The sequence below is a fragment of the Anabas testudineus genome, chromosome 4 (genome assembly GCF_900324465.2).
Source record: "Anabas testudineus chromosome 4, fAnaTes1.2, whole genome shotgun sequence".
In the NCBI taxonomy this organism is placed as follows: Eukaryota; Metazoa; Chordata; class Actinopteri; order Anabantiformes; family Anabantidae; genus Anabas; species Anabas testudineus.
Window position 1 is genome coordinate 22,255,559 of NC_046613.1, and position 9,670 is coordinate 22,265,228.

At 37.7% G+C, this 9,670-nt stretch overlaps 1 protein-coding gene across 1 annotated transcript; it reads left to right on the top strand.

The window, feature by feature from the left end:
- Nucleotides 1-169: 169 nt before the first annotated feature.
- On the top strand, nucleotides 170-5,763 carry uchl5 (ubiquitin carboxyl-terminal hydrolase L5). Its single transcript, XM_026342863.1, has 11 exons — nucleotides 170-369; nucleotides 874-937; nucleotides 1,019-1,124; nucleotides 1,933-2,058; nucleotides 2,357-2,418; nucleotides 2,715-2,845; nucleotides 3,103-3,166; nucleotides 3,376-3,478; nucleotides 4,459-4,572; nucleotides 4,739-4,837; nucleotides 5,377-5,763. Exons 1-11 carry the CDS (start codon nucleotides 294-296, stop codon nucleotides 5,419-5,421), a joined length of 990 nt encoding a protein of 329 aa, XP_026198648.1. The 5' UTR covers nucleotides 170-293; the 3' UTR covers nucleotides 5,422-5,763.
- The last annotated feature ends 3,907 nt before the right edge of the window (nucleotides 5,764-9,670 follow it).

A 9,670-nucleotide genomic window follows, 5' to 3' on the forward strand; every position in this document is an offset into this window, starting at 1 on the left:
TCCTTCGTAATGAGAACTCTGATTGTCATGAATGTCTTAGATGAGGTCGATGTGTATAGTGTTGGTGTGTAGTGTGTTGGCTAAAGTTTGGGTTTTTATGAATTGTCCCATGTGCGCTGCCTCCCTGCGGTGTGCGCTGCGAAGGAAACTACGCACTCACTCTGTCCACATCGCACCGCATCACGATGAGGTCACTCCAGTTAAATTAGCCAGACTAGCGGGCGTGCTGCTAAGCTAGGATATTAGCATCTTGTATATGTTCACAGTAGATTGAATAAACAACATTGCAGACAATGGCCGGAAGCGCAGGAGAATGGTGTCTGATGGAGAGCGACCCTGGAGTGTTCACGGAGCTGATAAAAGGGTTTGGTGAGTGGCTCGTAGCGATAGCTTAACGCTAGCTGCTCATTCAATGTAACGTTAATGCGGCTACACGGAGCTAGCTAGCTGCTCCAAGCTAACGGTAACTTCTAACCAAATTAGCAAACGATTAGCAGGTATTGACATCCTGTGCAAACAGAAAACATGCTATGGGGATTAAACCAAAGATATAAGGAAGGTTATGCTGTGTCAACAGCCACCCACACGTTGTATTAAAAAAAAAGTTTATATGCAGCTAGTAATTGAGCAGTCATAGCTAACTTAATTAGACATGCTAACTAGCTAGCATTACTCAGCGTTCAAAACAACGGCGCGTGTAAACAAACATTACTACGACTACTACTGATGAAGACATTTGATATGTTTTATTCTGCATTCTTACCTACAAGTAGCTGCTCACATGGGTAGCATTGATTACGGTCCAGACAGACCTTACTGACACAGTTATTACAAGTGTGAATGGATATTTGATGCTTTACTTGTCATTGTCAGGCTGCAAAGGAGCCCAGGTTGAGGAGATATGGAGCATGGAGCCAGAGAACTTTGACAACTTGAAGTATGTGCATAAATCCGACTTCATTACCTCCCATGCTTCCTCCAAAGACAGACATTTTTTAATTGATCTGTTCTATTTCAGACCAGTGCATGGGTTGATTTTCCTGTTCAAGTGGCAGCCAGGTGAAGAGCCAGCAGGATCAATTGTCCAGGATTCAAGACTTGATCACATCTTTTTTGCAAAACAAGTAAGTTTGTTGTTTTTATGCAAGTCTGCAACATGGAATATTTAATAGTAGTAGGACACTACCATATTTTTGCCCAACAACATTGGTATAAATGGCACTGACAATGAATTGCCAGAATTGGTTTCAACCTCTATCTGCACCTCAGTTTAAAGTTGGCTCCTTTATGCATGCATGTCTTTCCTGATGCATTTAACTTAATTTATTTTAATTGTTGTTTATTTTTTAAAAGAAGGGGTGCCTTGGTAGCTAAATGTTTACAGGACAGCTGCGTAACAGTCTCCTGAATTTATGAAATATTCTGTTGAAATTATAAATGAAAAATGAATTTGTTTCAAGTTAATCTGTTAGCAAATAGTTGCAAGTTATTTTTCTGTTGGTCGACTAATCAGTTAATCGGCTTTAATTGTTTTCTCACTGTATTTTATCAACTATGGGAACATGACATGGTAACTTTACAGCCCATAATAAAAAGAGAGACCCAACTACCTACAAATAATTAATATCTAAGGCAGAGTTGTTTGGCCAAGTTGAATAATTAAGTAGATAATGAGTTGCTGTGGTCATTTATTGACTGGGCTATGACATAAAGGATATTATAATATTGTATGTTATATATTATATATTAGGTTTAAGTGTACTGACTTTAGATTTTAAATGCTATTTGCAATTACACAGAACTACAAATCTGTGGTTACAAATTGGTTGCAACGTCTGAAATCTCATTGGTCACTAAACAGTTGTGTTGTGTGGTGCTTGCTCTTACACACATAACAGTATTATTAATTACTTTTCTTCCCTGTATTTTTAGGTCATTAACAATGCCTGTGCTACCCAAGCGATAGTCAGTGTTCTGCTCAACTGCTCCCATTCTGACTTGTTGCTTGGAGACACACTGACAGAGTTCAGAGAGTTTTCACAGAGTTTTGACGCTGCTGTAAGTTCGTGGTATTTTTTAATTTATTCTATTTTAGATGGTGTGTATTAGTTTGTGAATTTACCTGTCTATTCCCCTGGTTATTTTTCTGTAGTTTGTCAAGATGTAGCTGCACCAATAAAATCCTTCTGTTTAGTAACTGTAATATTATGGACTGTACTTTATGAAATGCTGATAGTTCGCTAAGGTTTGTAGGATAGTTAGTATTCGGTTCATTTAGCCATTCATGATATTGCTGCTCATTTGTCGAGGGATTATACAGTCAGTATTACGATTCTGCATCTCCTGCTCTCCTCAGATGAAAGGTTTGGCTCTCAGCAACTCTGAAGTGATCCGACAAGTTCACAACAGCTTTGCAAGGTAAGCCCCTGCTCATATTATATCCATCTGCAGAAGCTCTGTTTGATTGGCTCTATGCTATTTTTAACTCCTCATTTCACTCTGCTTTTGTGGATTAGGCACATGTCATTCTGGTTAATTTTTTCATTCATTCTGATTAATTTCATATATGGCAAATGCGCCAATGTGTAGCACTTCGGCATCTTGCATAGTTACTCTGTTTTAATACAGTATGAACACTAACATATTTATTTTCAGTGTGATAAATGGTATTTATTTTTAATTCCAATCTTTTAATTGTGTATTTACATATGCAGACAACAGATGTTTGAATTTGATGCAAAATCATCAGCAAAGGACGAAGATGCCTTTCACTTTGTGAGCTATGTTCCTGTAAATGGCAGACTATACGAGCTGGATGGACTTCGAGAGGGACCAATTGATCTGGGTAAACGGAAAAATGCAATTAGATTTTTTATTATTATTTATTTCAGCACAAAGTTTTGCTGTTTATAGTTTCTCACTGTGAGGCCGTTTTGTGCGCAACTGGGTTTTGTCTTTTTGGCCACGGCCCATTTCCATTAAAACTGGTTGTTTTGTGTTGCGTGTTTGGACTAGGTGTATACATGGACAGCTACAGTATTTTTAAATATTGTGTTGTGTTTTTTTTTTTTTTGTGTGTGTGTATTTGTTTTTTTCCACCAGGTGCATGCAACCAGGATGACTGGATCAGTGCTGTGCGCCCAGTTATTGAGAAGAGGATACAGAAGTACAGAATTTTTTTTCTACATTTATTACACACTTTCAATTTAACCCTTTACTTTTCTTAAAAACACAGTCTGTTCTCTGTATGTTGAGGTTTATTATGCAGGTATTTTCTATCTGTGTACTGTGTACATGTTATTCTAGCTGAACTATATCTGATTTGCTAACACAGCGTATCTGTAGTCACTTAACTTGTATTGTTTCTCTCTTCAGGTATAGTGAAGGAGAGATCCGCTTCAACCTAATGGCGATTGTCTCAGACAGAAAGATGATATATGAGAGGAAAATCTCAGAGCTCCAGACTCAGCTTACTGAGGTGAGTGGCAGCAGAAGAGTGCAGACATGAAAGAATAATTTATTATTTTGCTTTTGTAAGTGAGAGATGGCTATGGTGAGTGCAAGTATAAAAAATAACAATGGTGTGGTTTGAGACATTTACTGATCTATTTATCATGTCTGTCATATTTGTCGAGTACATAATGTGTCGGATACATGCTTCATTTTTGGTGAAATATGACGGAATGAATCATGCATCGAGTTGGAACACTTAGAAAATGACACTGAGTTGGAATATTCTCGAGAGGTTGCTCAGCTATATGAACAGGGAACAGACCGGGATTATACAAGTTATTGTCATATTTAAAACAAATGAGAGAATGACTTATATTTAGAAGTTTCACAGGTTTTCAGGAGTATATAAAAATATACAGTAGGTCTGTGAATGTTTTACAGAAATAGAACATTGAATGGTAGGTTTTATCTCATCTTCTATTCCTCAAGCAGTGACTTCAAAAGTAACTTCAAGTCAGGCTGGTTCAAAATTTAGTCTGTTGCCACATATGAAAGCATCATTAGTGTGAGCTGTCAGGCATGTAATTAGTAACAACCACACCTAACAGTACTTTCATGGTACTGTACACTAGTCACACCTTGAGTACACATCTGCATTGTTGTAGTAAAATCGTCAACCACTGGAGGTCAGCAAAAACAAGAACATGCATCCTGCCTTTAAAAAATGTAAGTGATTATCACTGTTTAAGAAGCACTTTTTAATAAAAAGATTTTACTTTTAAAAATATTTAAATTAAAAATTCAATAAAATAATATTAAAAATCAAAATTTTACATTAAGTCAACAGTGAAAACAACTTGAATTTCTCCATAGTGTCATGCAACACAGCTAGCATTTAAATCAACACTGGCTTTTTTTTTTTTTTTTTTTTTAGAGGAAATTGCTGCAAACTGGTTAGGATTTATTCTTGATATATAAAAAGCTGTTTTTCCTTTTTGTTGCTAGGATGAACCAATGGACACAGACCAGAGCAGCACGTTTCTCAGCTCCATCCAGTCAGAAATTGCCAAGTACCAGCTCCTTATTGAAGAGGAAAATCAGAAACTTAAAAGATATAAGGTGGGTTTTTCCTCAGCACTGGATTCTCTGTTGCTGTATTTCTTGAGACATATGTTCCCATTAAATGCAGTTCAGTCCTAGAGGTTTAGTACATTTCCTCCCGACCACCACATTAATCTAAACCAGTTTTTCCTGTCACTTCTTGGCTTTATGTGTGTTCTTACAGATTGAAAACATTCGGCGAAAGCACAACTATCTTCCTTTCATCATGGAGCTACTGAAGACTCTGGCAGAGTACCAGCAGTTAATACCTTTGGTGGAGAAGGTATTTTTATTTATTTATTTATTTATTTTTTCTGTGAAATTCCACAGCACTATTTACTTGCACTGAACACGGGTCTGGGCATATTTAAATACCTTTTTGAAACCTTGTTCTACCTCCTGTATACATTCCTTTTATTTTTAATTAGATATTTATGTGCTACCAGCTAGACATTTAAATATTGAAGGATAAATAAAGATAGGCGTTGGTCAATGTGAAGCAAAGTAATTAAACATAATTATATATATAATTCTAATAAAATGCTGTTGATGGAAAACAGAAGTTCAATGTTTGTTCTCTCCACTAGATGGCAAACTGTCTTGCTGGCATGTTGCCTAGTCGAGGAATATGACTGTATGTCAAGTTAATTTTGTTTTAGAATACTTTAGTTGTGTGTAAATCTGCTAATGATCAATATTAAAACAAAATAGTTTCAGGATCGAATAATAGAGTAGTTGAGAACATGTCAGAAGCTGTAATGTTCTGTACAAATGTCTGAACTCCAGACACTATCGACATTGACTCTGGGATTGTTTCACCAGGCAAAGGAGAAACAGAGCGCCAAAAAAGCCCAGGAGACCAAGTGAACGACAACAACAAACACTTCAAAAGAGAAGCCTCTAATCACACACACAACACATCCTGAAACCCACAGTCAGTCTTTCATCAGTGAGCCACACACAGATACTGTACATCATCTGTCATATTCATATTAATGACCATGGATGGTCTTCAGCACTTCCTCACTGTGGCATCCTGTGAACCATTGAGACATTAAGAACTGCACTGCAAGTGTAGCAGAGGGACTGTCCGGCCAAAATACCCTACCCATGTGTGTCCATCAGCTCTAATGCATGATAGAAGGAAAGATGTGCTCAAAGTATGTTCTCTTATTTTCATAATAAAATATTTAGATGTTTGTGAATGGATTGGTGTCACTGTGAAATTTGCAAATGAACTTTTATTCAGTGTGTTAGTCAAGTTTATGCTATTTCATTCTATTTCACTCACGTAAACTTATTTAATTGTCAGACTTTGTTGTGGACGTTTGCCTCCACCTACTGGGGAAGCAGAGGAATTATGAAGATTATTTATAGTACCTTACAAAACTCCACCTGCTAAGCAATTTTTGAGCATCATGAATTATTAGTGAAGCTGCAAAAACAGTTTGGCAAGATTAATACTGAGTCTTTAAAAACCCATTCCACAATCTAACATTTATTTCTGTGCGTTGAACTGTTGACCTGATGAGAGCAACTGAAAAGCTGCCAAGCCCTTATAAGTGTAATATTAAGAAAGGACTGCCATTAATTTAGTGGCGCGTGTATTTTTTGGATAACTTTCTGTAGCAATATATTGATGTTTCAAACACGGGAATGTGAAGCGATTTGTCGTGTAAATCAATTTAAGTCTTGCACTACACAAAGAAGCCGTACTTAGCTGACTTACTGGTTAGGCTTGAACACGATGTGTGTCTAAAGACCTGTGTTGTCTGATGTTATCTGCAGTTTGCCAAGCAAAGTAGAATGTGGCCCTTTCTATTTTTAGCTCCAGTGTTTACATACACACCTTAAGTACTCTTTGGATCTGATCCCAGTCGTCTGTTGCCAAGATCCTTCATGGCAACAAATAAAAACCCAGAAGATATACTGCCCGTTCATAGAGAGAGAATAATGTCTGTTTTATTGACCCGTGTGATGTCAGGACCCTTGGATGAGCAAACAAAGTTTTCAGAGCGACAGTGCTCCAGATCTACAGAGCGTTCATGAATAACTCAGTTTACATACGTGTCATCGAACATACTAAATACTGCTTTGTGTCCACATGTGCCACTCATCATAGGATCATGCTCATTTGATCTGCAGTGCAGATGCTACAAAAACAATCTACAAAAGAGTCTTAAAAATAGTCAAAAGATTGCTGTGTAATGGAATGTGTGCTGCGCAGGCTTACTTTGAAGGTCAAGGAAAGTTTATTTGTACAGCTTGTTATCACACGCAGTGTCTGAAAGGGATTTAGAGGCCCATAAAAGCAGCGGTTCCTTACCTAGACAAGGAGCAGTTCTTGAAAGCATTCAGGCTGAAATTAATAATTGTGTTTGCTGGCAATTATTTTTCTCTTATTAATCATTTAGTCTACGAAAAATGTCTGGGAAAAGAACCCTAGATGTCTTGAAATTGTTTTTTGTTTGGCCAGTAGTCCAGAACCCAGAGTAAACAATTTCACAATTACAGCGTATAAAACTGAAAAGTGACAAAGCTTAAAAGCTGGAGCCAATAAATTAAATTCCACCTCGTCCAACTAGCAGAGATGCAGTAGGTGCAGAAGGGACCGTTTCAAAAGTAAACAGTTCATATATAATGAGCCTATGAGGGCTTGAGAATCCAAACAGAACCTGGAGTCTGCAGCCATGTCAGAAGCTCTGTGAGGCTCCACCTATAGGCACAGCGTATTTCAGAGCTAAATGCTAACGCTGGAGTGCTCACATTGATGCTAAGATATGAAAGATTTGGAGGAATAGTTACCTTGGTCCCTATTTTGATTGAGCTCTTTAGCATTTAAATATTTGCTAATTAGCAGTAAACACAAAGCTACAGATGGCTGATAGGGGTGACACTAGCTTTGCAGGCATTGGACAAATGCAAATTTTGAGGCAATAACACTACTTTACATTAAAAGTTCAGCGTTAATAGTTGTCTCAGTCTGGATCAGAGTGGTGGAACTCAAACCAACATGACCATCCACTGAGCCGTGTGGACTAAAATGGCATTATTATGCTAACAAAAGAACCCATTCATGTTCAGATCACAGATCTATTTGTCCAACCTCTAGGCCAGCTGAGTATATGGTTGTTGCAAGCTTTTGGTGTAAAAGATGATCTCATTACACCTCGACAGTAGATCTGTGGAGAGAGCCAGAGCTGTCAGCCTGACAGGAGCAACGTCCGGGTGTCTGGCCACTGTCAGCTCAGCCATGAGTTCACGGCTGGAAGCAGGCTCTGTATCAGAGAGCAGACATACAGCCGACAGAGGACACTCTCTGCTGTCAGTCGCAGGAGTTCTCTCTTTTTCTGCGCTTAAAACTAGAAATGTGAGCCTTCGTAGTATTATTATTTGATCCCATCAGCTGCTCAGAGGAATGTAATAAGATGAGGAATGTTGTTTTTGATCTGCAACTTAGCATGCATCATATTGGCTCTGAAAATGAGTTTGCCCTCAGGATGTACAGCAGTTATCATATCCTTTTGCTAAATTGCATACCGGAAATACATATCATTCATCTTAAACCATTTCACACTTCGACGCAGATAAGTACTAAAGAGTAGAAAATACACGTGAGTTGTAAAGTATACCTTATAAATGAGGAATCTTTGGATTGTCTGAGCCACACCATAGCAAACTATCTTAGGCATTAGACACTTCTGTGGTGCCTGCTCAAAATATATAAATATAATATTTTTCAAAACATTTGAACGATTCCATGTAAAGTGGCAAGACAAAAGTATGTTGACCTTCCTTTTGCATTAGTTTGTCATAAAACATGATCTGATCTTCATCTAAGTATTAACAAATATAATGTACCTAACATAATAACACAAAACAATTTCTGATATTTCATGTCTTTATTGACAACAACATCATATTGCTAGTGGAAAAAATATGTGAACCCTTGGAGTAATTACCTCAAAGAAGCTAACTGGGATCAGGTGCTAGCAGACCTGGAGTCTTGGTAAAATTAGTTTGGAGGAGTGGACTAGAGCTACATTAAATGACAAAAAACACAAACCTTTTGAGTTTGCTCTGCACAAGAAGACAAAGGGTGCTTTGCTACATCAGGGCCTGGCTGGCTTGCAGTGATTGGGGGGGAGATGAATTTGAAATGAATGAAAGTGTATCAAAAAATTCTTCTGTATAATGTGAGAATGTCTGTACATCAGCTGAAACTCTATAGAAGTTGGCTGATGCTACAGGACAATGACCCAAAACGCCAGAGAACGTCCACAACAGAATGGCCTCAGAAAATGAGTGGCCAAATCAGAGCCTAGACCTCAACCCAACAGAGATGCTATGGGACAACTTGAAGAGAGCCACACACGAGATGTCCAAAGAATATGACAGAGCTAAAGCAGTTCTGCCGGGATGAATGGGAGAAAACGAAACCAGTTATTAAGTCCAAGGGTTCACATACTTTTTCCACAAGCACTTTGAGTGTTTTATGGTTGTACTCAGCAAAGAGTTAAAGGATCAGAATTGTTTTGTTATCATTTTAGGCACATTATATATTGTCATATATGATAACAAATTAATGCAGAAAACCATGAAACCCAGAAGGTTCACATACTTTTTCTTGCCACTGTATGTGAAAAGTGCTTACTGACATGACATAACTCAGTCATTGTCCTTAGTTGTACTTGAGAGTTTTAGGGCTTTTCAGCTTATTGTTTTGTTTTTATGGCCCACAGCTTTACTGCTCTGATTTACTCTCACCACTCTCATCAGCATAGTTTCCAGCTCCAATTGGCAGCCCCAATAAATCTATTGCTGTAGTGCTCAAAACAGCACAGAGCTTCTGCAGTTGCTAACACATTTAGCAGCTCAAAAATGAGCTAATTAGCTCCATTTGGTGAAGACTGCAGTAGATGAAATGATGAAATGTCAATTCATGCTCACAGGTTGTCCCCATGTGACCACTGGTTGAAGTTAATGTTTGTTTAGTATTCACCTGTGATGTAGACATTCGAAAAGTGAATTGACAGTAACTTTAATAGTTGTATCTTTGATGCTGTTAAAAAATAGTAATAATAATAATTTTAAATAATAATAATAATTTTAATAA